This window comes from Perca flavescens, chromosome 14 (genome assembly GCF_004354835.1).
Source record: "Perca flavescens isolate YP-PL-M2 chromosome 14, PFLA_1.0, whole genome shotgun sequence".
NCBI lineage: Eukaryota > Metazoa > Chordata > Actinopteri > Perciformes > Percidae > Perca > Perca flavescens.
The window spans coordinates 6,204,173-6,224,259 of record NC_041344.1 but is presented as its reverse complement, the minus strand read 5'-3'; the positions used below and the strand labels follow the sequence as shown (position 1 = coordinate 6,224,259).

Below are 20,087 nucleotides of genomic sequence, written 5' to 3'. Positions count from 1 at the left end.
AGATACTCATCGATAAATTATCTTCTTATTCAATGAGGGCAAAAAAACAAAAACAAATGTGTTTCAGCTAGAAGACATCATCAGAGATGAATAAGCTGATTTTCTTTTTTAAATGCCACAAACTTATTTTTATTTCCTTCATGAGTGAATCTTATGGAGGCTCAATGAGGGTCAGACCAGCCCTTACATAACATCTGATCGCCATGGCGTCAGTAATGCTCCCTCGGATTTCATTACCGAGATGAATTGATGGCATTATGGCGGCCGTCCGGCTCAGACGCAGGAGCAGGTGGACTGCTTCAGTTTTGAGTTTCATCTGCATTTAGCTGATTATGTTTGAGAAAGAAAAACACATAAAAACATGAAAACAACTGATCACAGAGATAGTTGATTTAACTTAGCGTGTAGGGCCTCCGAGAGTTCATACAAATATAGTATATTATATAGTACATTTCAGGTTTTATTTGTAGGTTTTAAAGGTTTTTTTTCTAAATACTCTGATGTTTCCATGAATTACATGAAGTCGTATTGATTTCAGTATAAATATGATTGATCTTGTGTGGCTGCATGTGCGGTGTGTTTATGTGTACTCTGAGCATGATTCCACTGTTTGATACCTGATCTTGTTATTATTATATTGATGCGTCACTGACCTGTCTGCCATCAACATCGCAGTTTTATTGCGTCAGTATACCCGCTGCAATTACTGGAAATCTCATTATGAGCTCAGATTTCATGTTTATTATGTCTCTCTCTCTCTCTCTCTCTCTCTCTCTCTCTCTCTCTCTCTCTCTCTCTCTTGTTGTTTTCTTCCTCCACCCTTCCATTTATTTCCACATCATTCTTTTCCTCTTCTTCCTGGCATTTTCTCCTCCTGTTCTCCCCCGTTCTTTCTCCCTGCAGCAAAAGCAGGTGACAGGTTATCTCCTGTTCTCTCTCGGCACCGCCGTCATCGGCTCTCTGCAGTTTGGTTACAACACAGGAGTCATCAATGCCCCCGAACAGGTTGGTGATTAGCTGGTAACTAATCAGAGTGGGTTTGTTGCTAAGATCTGAGACTCCATAGTCTATATCCACGACGTTCCACTTCCGGTATTGCTCCGTTGCCGCCGGAAATTCTGCCGGATGACACTCTTTTTGGTCGGATGTCCCGTTACTTTCCGCTTTCTTTGTGTTGTAATTCTAAACACTAGTGGATTTCTGAGGACTGTGGTTAACTGCTCCTCAGATCTCTGCAGGGTAAATCCAGACAGCTAGCTAGACTATCTGTCCTATCTGAGTTTTCTCTTGCATGACTAAAACAACTTTTGAACGTACAAATTTCCCGAGGCTGTTTTGCAGAGGCAACGTTGCTCCATGCGGAGCTTAGCCCCGCCCATGACAATTGTGATTGGTTTAAAGAAATGCCAACAAAACTGGAGCACGTTTTTCTCCCATCCCGGAATGATGTGTGGACTAGCCAGACCCTCCTCTGCAGCGCTGTGGAGGAAGGTCTGGCAATGCGAGACTACCCATTTTTAATCTCTTGACAGAGCCGAGCTAGCTGTTTCCCCCTGCTTTCAGTCTGTATGCTAAGCTACGCTAATCAACCTCTGGCTTTAGCTCTGTACAAAATATTCCTTTAGCTGACCATTACTGAAACTATTCCAATTATAGCAGCGTATTTCTATCTTTAAATACAGGCAATATGTTTTGTAGTCAATGTTTAAATTATTTATCTCTTCCCTGCCATCAGAAACTACGATCTTTCTTCAACGATACCTGGGTTGAGCGGTATGGCAAGCCCATCAGCCCGGGGGTGTGTACCATCGTCTGGAGCATCGCCGTCGCCATCTTCAGTGTCGGCGGCATGGTGGGCTCCTTCAGCGTAGGCGTCATGGCCAACCGATTTGGCAGGTAGGTTTAATATTTTAATTTTAATTAAATGTGCATGATACTAGTGCGTTCCATTTACCTTTGGAACTGGAGCTGGGAATGACTTCCCACCCCAGTTGAATGCGTTCCATTTACAAGTCGGATTTTCATTGTTTTCATTAGCTCTAGCCAGGTTAGCCATTGATAGCAAATGCCAGTTCGTAACAACGCAATACGTTGTTACGTTTTTTTGTGCATACAGCAACATGTCTACAGATAGAAGGTGGACAGGACTGTTTGTACGACTGATTTAGTGAGACACAAATAAGACAGTGTCTCACTAACAAGTGCGTATAACTGTATGTTACTACATCTTTCACTACTGTTGATGCACGGGGCAGCCATGTTGGATTTCCGAGCTCGGAAATCTGAGATCATGGGACGTGTTTCTGACTTTGACCTCGGAAAATCCGGCTTCTGAGTACAAATGGAACGCACTCTAAAACCAGCTATTGTGTAAACTTGTGTAATGAGAAGCTAAACCTCATTGTGTCTGTATAATGCGCAGGTAGAGATGTATATTTTGCATTTTAATTATCAGGTTGTTTTTTTTAGACATATTTACTGTCAATATCAAGTATTTCTTTGCTTTGGTTTGAGTTGTGTTTTTCCTTTAGTTTATTTCCTGTGTGATTCATCTGGACAACCATTGCTCCTAATGGAGCTTATGAAGCGTGTCTGTCTTGAGCCCACTGCTCAGCTCTAATGTTCCCCCGAGTTGTTCTTTCATTCCTCCATTTGCCTCTGTTTTTTACCCTGAGCATCAATCTGCAATCCTTTTTTCTTTCTGTTGTCTTAACCACTGCCATAAATGTATTTTTTCACATACGTAACATTTGGTTTTTTTACACTGTTTTTTTCACACTTAAAATTGGATGAACGTGTCAATGAATTGAGATTTAAAAATATTTGAAAAGGAACAAGGCATTTGGGGGAAATATATTTTTTTTATCTACAATTAAATAGCATAAAGACTGAAATCAGGGGCAAACGACTAGCTTGGCTTCGTCCAAAGTTAATTTCTGTTTGGGTCAGATTAAACAAACACAATGCAGCCTGTTAAAGTCAGCTTTAGATGAATTGGTAGGCAGATTTTTTTTTTACCTTGTAGATTCAGGCTAGCTGTTTCTCTCTGCTTCCAGCCTTTATGCTAAGCTAATCTAATTGCCTCCTACTCTAGCTCCATACTTAACACACAGACTTGAGATTTGTATTGGTGGTCTCGTCTAATTCTCTAAAACAGAGCAAATAAACGGAATTCCCAAAATGTTAAATTGCACATGTTATGCTTTTTGGCTTTTCCCATTTCCTTTATTGTGTTAAAGATCTTTTTGTGCATGTTATAGGTTTAAAAAGTGAAAAAGCCCAAAGTCCACCCCAAAGGGACTTAGCATCTCCAACAGAAAACATTGTTCACAAACTGCTCCAAACAGCTCTATTGTAGTCCAGCCGTGGTCACTTTGTAACACACGTTCTAATGCTCGCCTAGCTGCTAGCATGGCACGCCCTCATACTCTGCAACTGACAAGCTAGCAGTACTTACTGCGCATGTGCAACTCCCAACAAAGATGGAATAGAAGTCAGATGTCTCACTCTGTAGCTAAAACAGAGAGCTCAACACACAGGGTGAAATGAGGACCTGCAGCAATGTGCAGTACAACAAATATATGGTGTTTTCTGAAAAGTAAACCACATAAACCTATTATTGTACAACCTTTAAATACAATTATGAACCTGAAAATGAGCATAATATGAGCACTTTAAAGAATCCGTATAGTAGACGAATCTAATAAAACCTGCGACGCACAAAAGACAAAAATACATTTGACAGAAAACAAAAGAAAAAAAATTAGATTTGCTGATATCTTTCATCTTGTCACACAAGGTCAAGCACTCACAAAGGAACACATGAACACATACATGTTTGTCCTGTAACACCTACCTGTCAATAATCTAATTAGACAGGCAAACAGCTGACCTTTACATTGGCTCAGGCAGGTCAATCAGTCCTGACACACTTATGGTAATCCCTCAGTTAATCGATGGACTTGTCAATCTTCCTAAACCACAAACCTCTCAGCTGACTTCCCCACCACCAACCCTCTAAGGCTAATTACCAGCAGTGGAAGAATTATTCAGATCCTTCTCTTAAGTGAAAGTATAATACCACACTGTAAAAATACTCTGTCACAAGTAAAAGCCCTGCATTGGACATTTTACTTAAGTAAAAGTATGTAATAATCAGAAAAATGTATTTAAAGGTCCCATGGCATGAAAATGACGTTTTTGTTAACATTAATATGTGTTCCCCCAGCCTGCCTATGGTCCCACAGTGGCTAGAAATGATGATAGGTAAAAACCGTGCCCTGGGTATCCTGCTCTGTCTTTGAGAAAATGAAAGCTCAGATGGGCCGATCTGGAATCTTCTCCTTATGAGTTCATAAGGAGCAAGGTTACCTCCCCTTTCTCTGCTTTGCCCGCCCAGAGAATATGGCCCACCCATGGGAGAGAGGCATGGCTTTCAAACGAGGTCAAGGCCACACACCCACCCTCCACCTTGCCCCCCCCCCCCCCTCTCCTCCTCAATAGCATTTAAGGCTACAGACACAGAAATGGCACATCCTAAGGAAAGCTCATTGTGGGACTGGCTCTAGTGGCTGTAATTCTGCACCAAGGCTGAATTTTGGGAAAGAGACTTCAGATACAGTATTAGGGGACCACTAAGGTCTATATAAAAGAGACTTCAGATACAGTATTAGGGGACCACTAAGGTCTATATAAAAGAGACTTCAGATACAGTATTAGGGGACCACTAAGGTCTATATAAAAGAGACTTCAGATACAGTATTAGGGGACCACTAAGGTCTATATAAAAGACACTTCAGATACAGTATTAGGGGACCACTGAGGTCTATATAAAAGAGACTTCAGATACAGTATTAGGGGACCACTGAGGTCTATATAAAAGAGACTTCAGATACAGTATTAGGGGACCACTAAGGTCTATATAAAAGAGACTTTAGATACAGTATTAGGGGACCACTAAGGTCTATATAAAAGAGACTTTAGATACAGTATTAGGGTACCACTGAGGTCTATATAAAGCATCCAAGAAGCAGCGTGTCATGGGACCTTTAAGCAAACGGCACAGCGTAGTTTACTGAAAATAGTTTCTCTGCTTACTCTAATAACACAGCTATTTCTCTTCTTTCCTCCCCCTCAGGCGCCGCTCCATGTTCCTGGTGAACTCTCTGGCGGTGATCGGCGGCCTCCTCATGGGCTTCTCCACCATCTGCTCCTCCTATGAGATGGTGATCGCCGGTCGCCTGGTCATCGGCCTGTTCTGCGGCCTCTTTACCGGCCTGACTCCCATGTATGTGGGCGAGGTGTCGCCCACTCCCCTCCGAGGCGCCTTCGGCACTCTTCACCAGCTCGGTGTGGTGGTGGGCATCCTGATCGCTCAGGTCAGCAGGAGGCTTCCTAACAAACCTCAAATTGATATGACCTAACAGCTGTTGATTTATACCAGAAATCTTAAAGTCAGTAATTTGAATTTCTCAGGGAAGATAAAGGGAAACGTTTGTATTTTTCAAGCTGGGCCCTATTTTCCCATGTTTTTGTGTCAAGTGACTGATTGGAACAATATTTTTTGAAAAAGATGTTCAAAGTTTTGTCCAGTATAGAGCAAGACCGCTGCAGTCGGCAGGCGCTATACAGGCTGAATAATGTATATAATATAATAATTATGTATACTTTATTAATCCCGCAAGGGAAATTACACTCTGTTGTTAGAATACATTATACACATTACACACAGGCCTGAAATACACACACATGCTCAGTACCTATACATGCACTAATGGAGAGATGAGGTGGCTGCAGCTGTCGATGGACAGGCGCCCCGAGCAGTTGGGGGTTCGGTGATTTGCTCAAGAGTACCGTGGCCGTGCCCATGAGTTGAACTGGCACCTCTCCAGCTACCAGTCCACCACCATACTTTGGTCCGTATGGGGACTTGAACCAGCGATCAACTCCCTACAGACTGAGCTACTGCCACCCCTAAAAGGCTTAGATTATCATTCTACAGAGACAAATGAGTAAGATCCTTTTTTGTTTAACCAGAAACAGCATCAAAACCGCCATCGCCAAACTCCATTTAAATAAATATTAACTGTTGCGTATAGAGCCAGCAATATTTCCACTTGTAAATGGGTGAATTAAGGGTTTATTTCAACCAAACCAGAGAGGTGATTGTTGGAACAGTGGCATGGCTTTTGATTTTTTGGAAGATTTTGTTCCTGCTGACTTTGAGTGAAGTGTATTTATCGATATAGGTGTGTCGATACAATAACAGTTTGTTCAAATGGAGTCTGGTGGGTTTGGCGATAGCGTTGTTTCATGTTAAACAAAAAGGATCTCACTCTTTCTTTCGTTGTTCTCATCAGTCACTTTGACACATAAACATGGGAAAATAGGGTCCAGGTCTTTAAGTTACAGTTACCTCTATAATAATGTTTAGAGCTGCAAAGATTAATCGATTAGTTGCCGACTATTAAATTAATCGCCAACTACATTTATAATCGATAAATCGGTTTGAGTCATTTTTTATGGAAAAAGTCAAATTTTCTGAATTAAGCTTCTTAAATGTCAATATTTTCTAGTTTCTCCTTTGAGTTGTGGACAAAAGGACGTCATCTTGGGTTTTGGGAAACACTGATCGCCATTTTTGACCATTTTCTGACATTTTATAAACTGAAGAACAAAATCGATTAATCAAGACAATAATCAACAGACAATGGACAATGCTGATAATCACTAGTTGCAGCCCGTCGTTTCCTTTGCAGCAGGGGGGGAGTTTTCAGAGTTTAGTAAATTGAAACAAATAAGACAGACTGAGACTAAAACCAAGTTGGGGTTTTTGTATTTTATTAAAAACATATATATTTGCAAATATAGGAGCAACATGATTTCACAAAAGACCGCAGCCCAGTGTGGAGTCAGGTTATCAAATGAGTGGACAGAACCACTAGGCTTACATGCATCTTCAGTGACAGCACACACGCACCTGGATTATTATGACGCTACAATTCTTACAGGCAATCTGATACACATGCAGACATCTCAGAGCCATTTTGCCTCCTCCCTGTACAACTTTCACACCCCCGTTACATCTTAACTGGCATGCGAAAACTAGAGATAGTTTTAGGGTGACCTTGTAGCCCCTATCTGTTCAGACAAACAGTGCTCACATTATGTTCCAGACTGGACACCTCAGAAACTGAGATAAACTGTCTTTCAATAATGTGAGAGAATTAAAGTAGAAATAAAACATAAAAATATAAGGAATAATGCTTAAATGTAATTTTTCTCATTACAATTCTTTGCTACAGTAATTTTTTCCACTGGGGGATTATTTAGCTTTGCAGTAACTCTGACCGAGCTGTTGTGTTGTGGCCTTGGTGTTTAGATCTTTGGCCTGGAGGCTCTGCTGGGCTCAGCCAAGATGTGGCCCCTGCTGCTGGCCCTCACCGTGGCCCCTGCTGTGCTGCAGTGCATCCTGCTTCCCTTTTGTCCAGAGAGCCCTCGCTTCCTGCTCATCAACCTGAAAAAGGAGGAGCAGGCACGCAAAGGTACGCACTAATACCACTACAAAACCTCTGCCTCTACTCAAAATAATACCACCTGGGGCGACCTCTAGCTCACCCGGTAGAGTGTGTAACCCTATCTCTCTCTTCCCTTTCCTGTCTTCAAGTTGTTCTGTCCATAAAAGCCATAAAAGCCCCAAAAAAGAATCTTTAAAATAAATACTTCTGATTCTATTGGCAATACTTTTACTGCTATACCACTGACATTCCTGCTGCTATGCCTGCTGCTTCTACTGACAACAATAATACTACTACTGTTACTGCTATCAGTGTGGTAGTCACGACCACCTAAACCGAGTACCAATATTACCACAACTGCTCCCATTACTGTTATACAGAAACTGTAACATGAAGGAACCGCATGTGAGTCAGAGGAGAAGGAAGGAAGGAGCAAAATTGAGATGAAGAAAGTGTGGGAAAGAGAAAAAGAGCCGATGAAAGTGAGAAAAAAAGACAGAAAGATCAAGGAGAAAGAAAGAAAATAGAGAGACGGGGAGATATCAGTAGTCACAGGTAACCCAGGAGTGAGATGAGGTGAGTCAGATGCTTTAGCCTGGAGAAAAGAGTCCTTGAACAGGCAGAAGGTTCTGGCATCTGTTCAACACGCATCCTGTCGGGGTCGACTCCGAGGCTCTGACCTACTTCTCCTTCACACCTCTCCGCAGTTTAACAGTTGCATCGTAGTTTCTGGGACTGGGTGGCATTTGTGGCGTTTGCAGCAAAAAGCGCTCTCTGGCGAAGATAAAGAATCGGCTCTGCCTCTTATGTTTTACAGCTGAACATAAAAAAAGTTTTAAATAATAATGTTATAGTTATTGTATCTCCAGAGAGAGCAACTTTAAAGCCACTGTGTGTAGGATTTTTATGTTTTATTTATAATTATAGTGTCTTTAACTCTAATGGCATAAGTGTTAGTAGGAAAATGAGACAATCCTGCTGAAAACTGGTATAGTCTGTGTGCTTTCAGCCAATTCATGTCAGTGTCCCAGGTCAGAGTCATGGGGGTTGGAGGGGGGGGTCTGTCTACCACATTGTATTCTCTGGTGCTACAACTGGAGGGTGCCATAGTTTGGGATTTTATCTTTGGGCATTTATTTTTTTTACCTTTATTGGATCATATGGAGAGCGGCGAAGAAATGAGGAGAGAGAGAGAGTTAAAGGGTAATATATTCCCATCTGAACTCAAAACAGGGAAATTGCAATAACATGGTCAGTGTTTTCAACCACTAGACCACAAGGATGCCATATATTGGCTTTAAGGGTACCACTAAATATTTAAAATGCAATATTTGGATCGGCAGATTCCCTCTGGGTCTGCCAATAACCCCTGAAAACAGCCACTCAGTGGAGTGCAAACATACAAAATGGGTGGAATGGGGTTAGTGCGCAGAAGGGAGGGGGAAGGGGACGGGATGAGGAAGAGGAGGGAGGGGCGAGCTAGCCTCTTTTTGTTTGAAAATACTTTGAACGTCAACAAGAAGTGCCATCACCCAACATCACTTAGAGCAGTGGTTCTAAAACTTTTTTCAATATGTATGTACCCTGTTTGAATTGTGTTTTTAAGCCAAGTACCCCCTGACCAGCAATAGATTTACCAAACAACAGCCATCTTTTAAATGCTAATGAAAAAAGGCAACAAAAACTTTAAAAAAAATACGTAAAAACAAAACAAAAGTCGGTAGAAAGAAGGAAGTAAGGCAAGAATGGGTGGAAAGTAGTATCAAAAACAGCGACAGACTTGTAAAAAAAACACAGTAGAAAGAAGGAAGCCAAACTTAGAAAAAAGTTACAAAAACCTTGAAAAAGGCGGAATTGTTTTTTGGAAAAAAGCAACAAAAACTTTGACAAACTTGGATAAAAAAAAAAAAAAAAAAAGAAGACAGTAGAAAAAAGGAAGGAAGGAAGGCAAGAACTGGTCGAAAATAGTGACGAAAAGCAACAAAAACTTTGAAAAAGTGACAAACTTCAAAAGCAGCAACAAAAACTTTGCTCACGTATCCCCTGCAGTCCTCCTAAGTACCCCTCGGGGTACACTTACCCCCATTTGAGAAACGCTGGCTTAGAGTACCTTTAACTAAATCTCATGGCCTTCATCAGTGAATGGAATTTGATTAGCAGTCATGGAGATGGAGAGTTACAATGAAAAAGGGAATTAGTAGGCCTTGTGTTATGTTTTCACACTATTTCCAGGATTAATAGATATCATCCAATGATGGTAAATGGTTTTGGTCTCCCACTGTTTGACTACCGCTGCTTGTTTCTTTACACCGGTGTGTTAGTGCACTGACTCAGCATCAGCACCCTGTTAGCACAACAGAGCATTTTTCAAAGACAGAAAGACATATTGTGCATCTGTGCTGTTGACAGTGCTGGTGCGTCTGCGTGGCAGTGAGGATGTGAGTAAGGACATGCAGGAGATGAAGGAGGAGAGTGCTAAGATGGCCATGGAGAAGAAGGTGACCATCCCCGAGCTGTTCCGCGTCGCGGCGTATCGTCAGCCCCTCCTCATCGCCGTCATGCTGCAGCTCTCCCAGCAGCTGTCGGGGATCAACGCTGTGAGTCCGCAACAGGCAGCCTGTACACACACACACACACACACACACACACACACACACACACACACACACGCATAGGGCTACATACACACGCTTTTAAACACACTTTTATTTGGATCCCTATTAGTTGTTAGCCTGGCAACATCTACTCGTACTGAGGTCTATTTTAAGAAGAATACCATTATATAATCCATGCATACACTGCATAGCGTACATATTATAGTTGTGGAAAGTAACTAAGTACATTTACTTAAGTACAATTTGAGGTACTTGTACTTTACCAGAGTTTTTCCATTTTCTGGTACTTACTTTATACTTTTTAACTCCCTCTACTAGTTACTTTGCAGATTCCAATTATTAATACAGATTTTATCACACGGCCTTGTGATATACTTGATTCTGATTGGTCACTCACGGCATTCAACGGTCTGTTATTTCTGTACAACCGACCGTGTTATGACCATAAAATCTCGAGGGGCATTTTTAAACTATATATCTTTAGACTTTACAGTTATGGCTGAAAATGACAACAGAGATAAACAAGTATGCCAATTTCACATCTCGCCTCAATTCAAATCAGCTGCTGTTTGTCCACCCGGACATGGTTTTTATGTCACACAAAGATTAGGTGATTCGGTTTATAGGCTATAAAACTGTGACAGACATTGACATAATTCCAGATCTTATTCTCTGTGCCCCCCCTCCCAGGTGTTCTACTACTCGACAGGCATCTTTGACTCAGCCGGTGTGAAACAGCCCATCTACGCCACCATCGGAGCCGGCATTGTCAACGTCATCTTCACGGTTGTTTCTGTGAGTGACATCAGTGTGTCTGTTTGTGTGTGTGAGATATGGGTGTGAGATATGTGTGTGTGTGTGTGTGTGTGTGTGTGTGTGTGCGTCCAGCAGCGAATCACTGCCTCCTGTGTCTGTCTTCCAGCTCTTCCTGGTGGAGAAGGCGGGACGGAGGACTCTGCACCTAGTAGGATTGGGTGGAATGGCGATCAGCGCCGTGCTCATGACCATCTCCCTCCTGCTGGTGAGTTTTAGTACTGTCACGCTGTTAACCCTTTGAACTCTTTGTCCACCAGTACCGCCGTTGGTGTTTTTGAATCAAGACGTCATCGGTCGGATGTTTTCTCTCCCTCTTTCTGAGCAGAAGGACATTCCCGTTATGAGCTACATGGCCATCGTCGCCGTCATGCTGTTTGTGGCCATGTTTGAGATGGGCCCCGGTCCAATCCCGTGGTTCATTGTGGCCGAGCTGTTCTCCCAGGGGCCCCGCCCGGCCGCCATGGCTGTGGCCGGCTGCTGCAACTGGACGGCCAACTTCCTGGTTGGAATGAGCTTCCCCAAACTAGTGGTAAGGGAGAGGCGTTGGCCCTGGTTTTAAATTTTGTTTTTGGAATTTGTTTGAAATTTTTTTTTGTTGTTGCTTTGTCTCTGTTTATTTAAAAAAAAGAAGAAGATTGTGTGGTTCTTTGCTGCATGTCATTCCCCCCTCTCTCTCTCTCTCTCTCTCTCTCTCTCTCTCTCTCCCCCCTTTCATGTCTACAGCTGTCCTATACTGTATATATTAAAGGCCTAAAATGCCCAAAAAGAGAATCTTAAAAAAACATAAAAAATAGGTCATCATATTTAATTAAAATCTAAAATCAAGCATTTCGTGTTTGACCTTCTTTTTTTTCTTTCTCTTTTTGGCTTTGTCTTTATTTATTACAACTTTTATTTATTTATTTATTATGTGTTTTTTTCAGGGTTTGATTTCACCTTCCATGATCTTTTGTGTTATATAAAATCTTCAACTTAGATCACACAGACTTTTTTCTAAATGTATTTCTGTATTTCCTGTTCTCTTTTCTCTTTTGCATTTACTTTTTTCCTTCTCTATTATATATACTGTATATAAATATATATATTTTTTAAAGACGTGAGAACTCTGAACGTGTAAATTCAAGTGCTTTTTTCGATAAAAGTCTGACTCGCCTCTGTTCTCTGTTCTTCTCCCCTTTAGGAGTGGTGCGGGCCTTGGGTCTTCCTCATTTTCACCGCCTTCCTCATCTTCTTTTTCATCTTCACCTTCATCAAAGTCCCAGAGACGAGGGGCAAGACCTTCGACGAGATCGCCCGCGGCTTCGGCGGCGCCCTGCCTACGACCTCCTCGTCTGTGGAGGACCCTCCCGCCAGCGCCGCCACCACACTCCCCGCCTCACCGGTGAAGGAGAAGGTCCCGCTGGTGGCGGCGCCGGCAGCAGCAGCTCCTCCTCCGGCAGCTGAAAACACGCCCCTGGAAGAGAAATCCCAATCGACAGCGCAGGAGAGTTTGTAGAGTTGCTGTACATAAGAGTTTAATGGCTGAAGGGGGGGTTATAAATGAAGGAAGAATCACCGAGATTACAAAGATTAGCTGTAAATTGTAGTCAATTATCCCACCTTGGAACTATAGAAGCGATATAATTTTTATAACATACCTACCGAGAACAACAGCATAATCAACTTGTAGGCTTTGGCCTTTAAAAGGTCATGCTTTCTGCTTTCACGGTAACTCCTTCAACTTCTTATTTTTCTGTGACATTTCCTCCACTTCCTTCTATTTAAATCCTCCCTTCCTTAGCTGTGAAAGGAAAGCAGTCACTGTACAATATTACAGATAATATCTACTGTACATTCCTAGGAATTAAGCTACATTCATTGAAAGGGGTGAGTCTTTTTCGAGACAGCTCTGTGTCTAGTCTGGACGACACGGCAAACGCAGCTTGTGTTGATGGAAATAGTTACTAACAGGAGTCCAGGTAGACTAGAGGCAGACTGTGTTGACAATGGCGCAGCCTTTTGTGCAAGTCCATTCACTTCTGAGTTCAGGTCCATGAAGTGTGAGTTAGACATGGATAGCAACAACGCACCTTTTCTTTCTCATTCTTTTTTCTTTTTCTTTTTTTTTAAAGTTTAGACAGGACGTTACAGTGGGTATTTTAGTGCAATATAACTTTGTAGTTTCATCCTGTAAATTTTTTTGATTTGGTGTTTAATCTGTTAGATCTTGTTGATGTTTTGGTGATGATGTGTTCTCAAGTCCCGGGTCTATGTTCACACTTGGCGTCTTTTTTGAAGCTGCCAGCGTCTGTTTTACATTATTATCCTATTGAATAAGCCGTGTTTTCAAAAAAGTCCGCAGGACTTCTTCTTTTTTTTTTTCTGCCGCTCAGGGCGTCTCTTTGAAGATGAAAAAAGTTCAACTTTTCTGGAAAAAAAAAACAGACGCGATGGCGGAATCTACACATCTCAATTCTCCAGCAGCAGCCATGTTTGTTGTCAACAAATTCAACCCAAGCGCTCCATGGGGATGTGGTTGATTACGTCACTGTTTATCATTTGTCCATCATCGTATAAAGCCCGCCCTGACAATTTGATTGGTCCAAACAGCTCTGGTTCGAGCATAGATGCTCCACAATGGATCAAGTCCATACCGAACTTCCCGACCTTAAATGTTGTGGGCAGGGCTAAATTCGGTTTCCGTTATTCCAGGCTAATTAGCACTGCTCCTCATAGCGCTCTAGGATACTGTAGCAGTAGCTGTTGTTATAGCAACAAAAGATGCTCTCGGCTGCTTTTTGGAATCAAAACGCTGCCAGCTGCTTTTTTAATTACAAAAGCGCCCTAGTCAACCTTTTCTTGTTAAAAAAGACGCCAAGTGTGAACATAGCTTAAGAAGGGTGATGCTCTGCCTTCAGCTGTTGACTACGAGCTCACAGACTGGAGAGCTTTTTTAGCAAATGCCAAAGTAGCCTACTGAACTTTAATTGCCACCTGGTCAGCACATGTAACCTCAAACGTGTTTTCTTCTGGTTGTTAAAGTCAGGATGGGAAATTAGCAGGAGCCACAGGTCTCAAGTTTGTTCATTCTGAAAGCTAAATTGGTGGACAAAGCTGTGATCCCCCAGTTTATTTAACTTCCTTTAGTTTAGGCGACCTTTGCGCTCTTTTAGAGGTCTTGTCCTGCTCGTTCTTCGATTTTCGGTAAATGAAGTTGGTGCTCAGTTCTACATTTACATTAACAAAATTGACTCTTTACCAGAGAATTCTGTTGAAAAAAAACTCGTCATTGGCTCAATTTCTATTCTGATTTATGAATAGGAAAAATGTAGTGTGAAAAGAATTTAATTTGTTGTTAAATCGTATGTATTAGTGCTTTACTGTATTTGGAAAATTATTACAATCTGGTGAAATCATGACCGTTGCTAATGACTGTGACCTGTGGACAATAACACGTTGGCTGAATTGTTTTACACGTGTAGATTACAGTAGGGTAATGTGCAATGTATATTTTATTTTGTCAAGAAAAGAATTAGTATTTATTACCTTAGAAATAGATTTTTGTATGAAGTATATAGATATAATACACTAAAGCAAATTTAGAAACATAATGCTTTCCTCCAGAAATGACAGCGGAATGAGTCTGTAGTGATCTTTACCTGCTGTGGTAGAGTGCCACACTGTAAATCTCATTTGTTACTCTCTATTTAGACGCACTTTATCAACCTGATAAGCAGCGAAGCGAGCATTAGCGCCCCAATCACTAATGTAGAAGTCATTGAGCCTAACAGCGCTTTATGTCAAAATAATAGAATAATAGTTTTCAACTATATTTACCTGAGCAACTGCGTATATCTGGCCAAGCTGTTATTAGAATAGATAGGAGTCATAATAAAATCTGCAACCTAATGTCTGAGCTGATAATGAGACAGGAAACTATAGAGCAAGTGCTATTAATGTAAAAGGACTGGTAAACAACACTTTAGTGGAAGAGTTCCTGTTGTTTGATTAGAATGACTAATCTGGTTTAATTATTGTTTTTTCTTTATAATTTCTCATTTTCACAAAGGGGGAAATGAGGACTATGACTACCTTATTGTGTTGACCTCTGTGACAATACGAGAAAATACTTTGTTCAATCAAAACAAAGAGTGTCATTCCAAAATGAGATATCCACCATCTTGAAAACCAGACTCCTTTTATTAAATGAATGGCAGCACGCCATTGGGTTATGGTAGTTTCATAAGATTTATAAGATCTATTGGGGCATTTAAAGCACCTTGAATGTAACAGATTGACGTTTTAGTTTTTCAAACAGTATTCAAAAGCAGAGCTACTCTGGATGCAGGAAAAAGTAATTTAAAAGGCCAAAACTATGAGAGACACACTGATATAATGAAGTTTGGCGTTCTTGCTGCCAACTGAATGCTAAGTTATGTAAGTTAGCCGATTTATAGACCTATACCTGGATAGGCTGCAGGTGATTTGAGGGGGGATGCCAAGTGACCATAGTGCATCCCCTTTGTTAACCTGCCAACCCCCCTCTCCATGTCCTAGTAGCAGAGAGAGTGGAGGGGCAGAGGGGTTGTTTAGTGGAAGTAGTTTGTCTAGTCTGCCTGACTCATTGGTCCTTTAACTGACTGAGGTTTGTGCAAGTTAGAATCTACGGCCCCGACCATGGCTCGGAAACATTTTGGATGTTGAAGTTTGGATAAATCCATGGCCCTGTCCGTGGTGCTGAAGTAGAAGACGGATTTTTAATTGCATCTTTTTCTCTGAGTCCGGCCCTTCTGTCGGTTTCGACTTGGATTTATATTATTCTTTAAACTTTTTTAGACTACCAAAAGCCAAAACCAAAAGCATTGTTACGCTGTCACCCCCTGTTAAAAATTAACAAATTGCCTATGTATGTCGAGGTAAGATAGCTACAAAGGGACATCCTGTGTGGTCTTGAATTTACCATACCAGTGCCAGATTTGTTATTATTTATTTACCAAAACCTTTTTTTGTCTATTGGATGTAACCTATCATGCTCCAAATACTGCAGTATTCTTACTCAATCATTCATTTTGGTGTTTCACCATGGTGATATTCGGAGAACAGAGGTTACAGGAAACGTACTGTAATCTCAAGCTCTGAAGTTTGTTAACTCAAACAAATGAGATTCTGCCTCCAGTGCAAACTGCAAAAAAAAGATTGGAAATTGTTTAAGAACTGAAACTACAATCTGCCTTCAGGTCAAAATTCTTAAAGTCATTTTTCTTGAAAATGAAAATTGCATTTTGGTCTAAAACTTTCAGATGTGCTAACTTGTTCCACGTGTTTCAGGATGCCAATATGACAAGTTGTTGTGATTCAACATGCAGATTGTGTTCACACTTAGAATATCTGCATAACATCCAAAGCCCAAACGCACTGAACGCAACTTTTAACACATTATTATAGTGAGTAACATATTAATTATGTATCCCAACATGGAAATACCTATATAGATAATATAATTAACCATTTGTCCTCCATATACCACCAAAATATCTTTGTTTGTTGTCTGTAGGCATTTAAAATCAGACACTTTGGGTGTGTTTCTGGCTTTATTTTTCGGGTCTGTCTACGTTGTGTCGTGTGTGTTGCATTGTCAACCTTTTACATATGTATGCATTACCAACATTGTACAGTATCTTTGGTGTATAAGTGTATGACACAAAGTATATTTTTTACATAGTGACTCTAGTTGTTAAAAAAGCTTTTTCAACTACAATAATTCATGCTGCACTTTGAGAACTATTTATTTATTCATGTAGCCTTTTTATTGTTTTGGCTACACTGGGAAGATATTTATCTTGACAAGTATTTCAAGTGATTCATACTGAAGTGTAACATTTGATTGGATGGATCTGCCTTGTTTTGAAATACTGACTGATACGCTGATTTAAAAACAACTCTGTGGATAGTTTTCACTTGTTATGAGACTCATTTGATGCGATGTAAGCGGACTTGTTAAGATGAATATTTCTTACAGTGATGGGATAGATAATTGTTGGAGTCATGGCTTCGTTGTGCATTGCTGTATTTGTGGGTGATAGTGACGTGCTGTGTTTGCACTGGGGGAGGTGCGCGGTACACTCCTCTCATGGTAGTGTTCAGTGTTGTGTTCAACCTCTCCTTGCAAGGTCCCGCTTCTGTCTGTGGCTACACCTACACTGCTCGAGCAATAGGGCACTAACACTGAATTTTACCTAAAACCTGAGTCTAGTATGGATTAAAAATGCTTTCTATTACTCAACTTGCCCAGTTGGGTTTGTGTTTTGTGATATCGCAATTTCAAATACCTCCGAGATCTAAGCTTTGGTGAAAAAACAGATTGTTTAATGTGACGTTTTAAAAGTGCTAAAGAGAGCCTATATGTCTCTTTAGACCAGGAGGGATTTGGTTTTGGTGTGCCACATCCATCCATAAGAATTTTAAGTTTAAGGTGCAGGTCTGTGGCTGGGCGACAGCAGGGTACATTCATACTATAACTTGTTTTCTCTGGTTCAAACCATTGTGGAAAATATAAAAAACGTTGTTCGTAGTTAAAACTGCCCATTTACAAGTGAATCAGGGATTGCAAATGAATCTTATATGACAGCAGTCTTGTTCGATAGATAGTTGGTAACTTGGTATCCAAGCAGATTAGATATTCTTTGCAGTTTGGACAAATCAAGACAAATCCCAAAAAACAAAAGAAGCTTTCATTGTTTTTCACCTGGCAATACAAACTAAACGAACAAGCCAAATGCTCCAGACTTCAAGCTAACTTGTCTGGTGTGCCTGCACTCTAAGAGACAGCTGAATTCAGCGAATCACAAAAGTACATGAAAGGATTTGAAGCAAATATCCGGACCCAGGTGCACACTGCTCCTAACCATAGCCATCTACTTTATGCACATGTACGAACTCAAAACGCTCCACTCACTGTACAAAGATAGAGAGAATAAGTATTCATTTGTAAATATGTATTTTTTAAAAGAGTACTATTTATATGTTGACTTGCACGGTCATACATGTGTTTGGATTATTTTTCTTCTTTGGGGTGCACATGTTCATTTTGTTGAAGGAAGGAACAGACTAATTGATTTTAGCTGAATATCTCTTTAAATAGTGGCACACATAGCTGTTTTTCTGTGTGTGAACGTCAATCACTGACTAACACTTCTGTCTCTTCTCTTTCGCCTCATGTATTTCTCATCCCTCAATCACAGCCATATACTTGTATCTGTGTGCCTAATCAGATTTTTACTCAGAGCTGCTGATAGTAGTTGAGTTTTGTCAGGTCGCCATATTGTCGTCCTTTTCTGTTTCTCTTTGAAAAAGTCATGCCATGGCGACTGCTGCCAACATAGTGAGCCAAGGAATGAATTCCAAACATGGTATATTTTACAGGCTAATATTTACCCAACAGCGGGTTGCCTTTTATCCTTTAACTCAATATAGAATTCAATTATTTCTCTGCCTTTTAACAAAAACAACATCTTATTCAGCTGGATCTGGCTGTTTGATTAAATCTGCAAAATAAACTGCATAATAACCAACCCATTCTCACTCCCATCGCGTAAAATACGGACGCTTGATCAGGTGCCTTTGGCATTGCGCTTTATCTAAACACGCTAGGTCTGGACTATTGGTGTCACTTTTAACACAGTTAGGTTTAGGAAATGAGCGTGGGTGTGCTTATGAAAAGGTATGTTATCGTAACACGCGGGACAAGAACAGGACAGTTGGGTTTAGGAAAAGATCGTGGGTGGGGTTATAAAATGAACCCCACTGTGTTGTTTGAACACGATGTGCCCTGCTATGACATGAACTTCCACGATAACCTTCGAAGTCACTGTGACTTCTAATGTGACTGTTATCACCACTGTTCATTACGCCCCCAACCGGCCCGTCAGACACCGCCTACCAAGAGTCTGGGTCTGCCGAGGTTTCTTCCTAAGAGGGAGTTTTTTCTTGCCACTGTCGCAATAGCCACTGCTAATGCTTGCTCTTGAGGGAATTACTGTAATTGTTGGGGTGTTGGAATTTATAGAGTGTGGTCTAGACCTACTCTATCTGTAAAGTGTCTCGAGATAACTTTTGTTATGATTTGATACTATAAATAAAATTGAATTGAATTGAATTGAATTGAACCGTCCGCCACCCCAGCCAACCTCCCTACCCGGAATTTCGCCCTTTCATACCAGTCCATTCCACTATCGCTCTTAATACTACGTCATTTTCACGCGCCGCGGAGCTGCTGCTCTGCTTATGAGGGGGTGCTTATTGCATCACATCTGACCCTGAGAGCCACTGACCAAGCGTCCATATTTTACGAGTTGGGAGGGAGAATAACACGGCTCTGAAATCAACGATGCAGTGTCACAGATTTGACTCCAACTCTACTCTGCTGTAATCTTTGTTTTTCTATTGTTTGTTTGGTCCTGATGTGTGTGAATAAATGTATCGACTTTACTGTCCGTATGTGTTTGGGTGTCATGTGCTATAAGTCTGCTATTTGTGCCTGGACTGACTGACTGGAGGGATTTAAGACACATACAACCTTTGTCTGTATGCTTATGGCTTGATAAGACTCCATTAAGTGATACTTACAGGATGGTTAGGGGTTCCGATGACTCTGTTAATGAGTTTTTGGGGAGATTGACCTCAGCTGTGGTGTCTGGAATATGATGGAAATGAACTGAGCAGGCTACATTGTGGCTTCAGTGTGTGAATATTCAGGCTTTTTAACGTTTCTCTGTGCCACACCAGTTATGCCCCCCCCACACACTCCCCCAACTGTTTTTGTTTCACTTGTGTTTGTACATATACCAGATATAATGTTGTTAAATAAAATATTCATCATGTAACGAGACACGGTGTGAATGTGCACTGAGATCTTTTTATTCCCTTTGTAGGATTTTATATATCAGAATTTTGGGTGTGTTTGAGTATTTTTTATTTTATTTAACCAGGTTAGTTTCATTGAGATATAAAACCTCTTTTTCAAGAGAGACGTGGCCAAGATAGCAGAACCAGTTAGTTACATATAAAAACAATTTACAGTCACAAAACAAACACAAAAGAGGCAAAGACAACTCAAATGCATTTCTAGATATTCAAGATATGGATAAGATAAGTTGTAAAA

The 20,087-nt window shown here is 40.9% G+C and overlaps 1 protein-coding gene across 1 annotated transcript; it reads left to right on the top strand.

Annotated features, from left to right (window-relative positions):
- The first annotated feature begins 203 nt into the window (after positions 1-203).
- LOC114568540 (solute carrier family 2, facilitated glucose transporter member 1) lies at positions 204-12,443 on the top strand. The gene is made up of 10 exons (XM_028598159.1): positions 204-212; positions 904-1,005; positions 1,736-1,896; positions 5,138-5,378; positions 7,382-7,544; positions 9,927-10,114; positions 10,823-10,927; positions 11,055-11,153; positions 11,274-11,477; positions 12,129-12,443. The coding sequence occupies exons 1-10, from the start codon at positions 204-206 to the stop codon at positions 12,441-12,443; spliced, it is 1,587 nt and encodes a 528-aa protein (XP_028453960.1).
- The last annotated feature ends 7,644 nt before the right edge of the window (positions 12,444-20,087 follow it).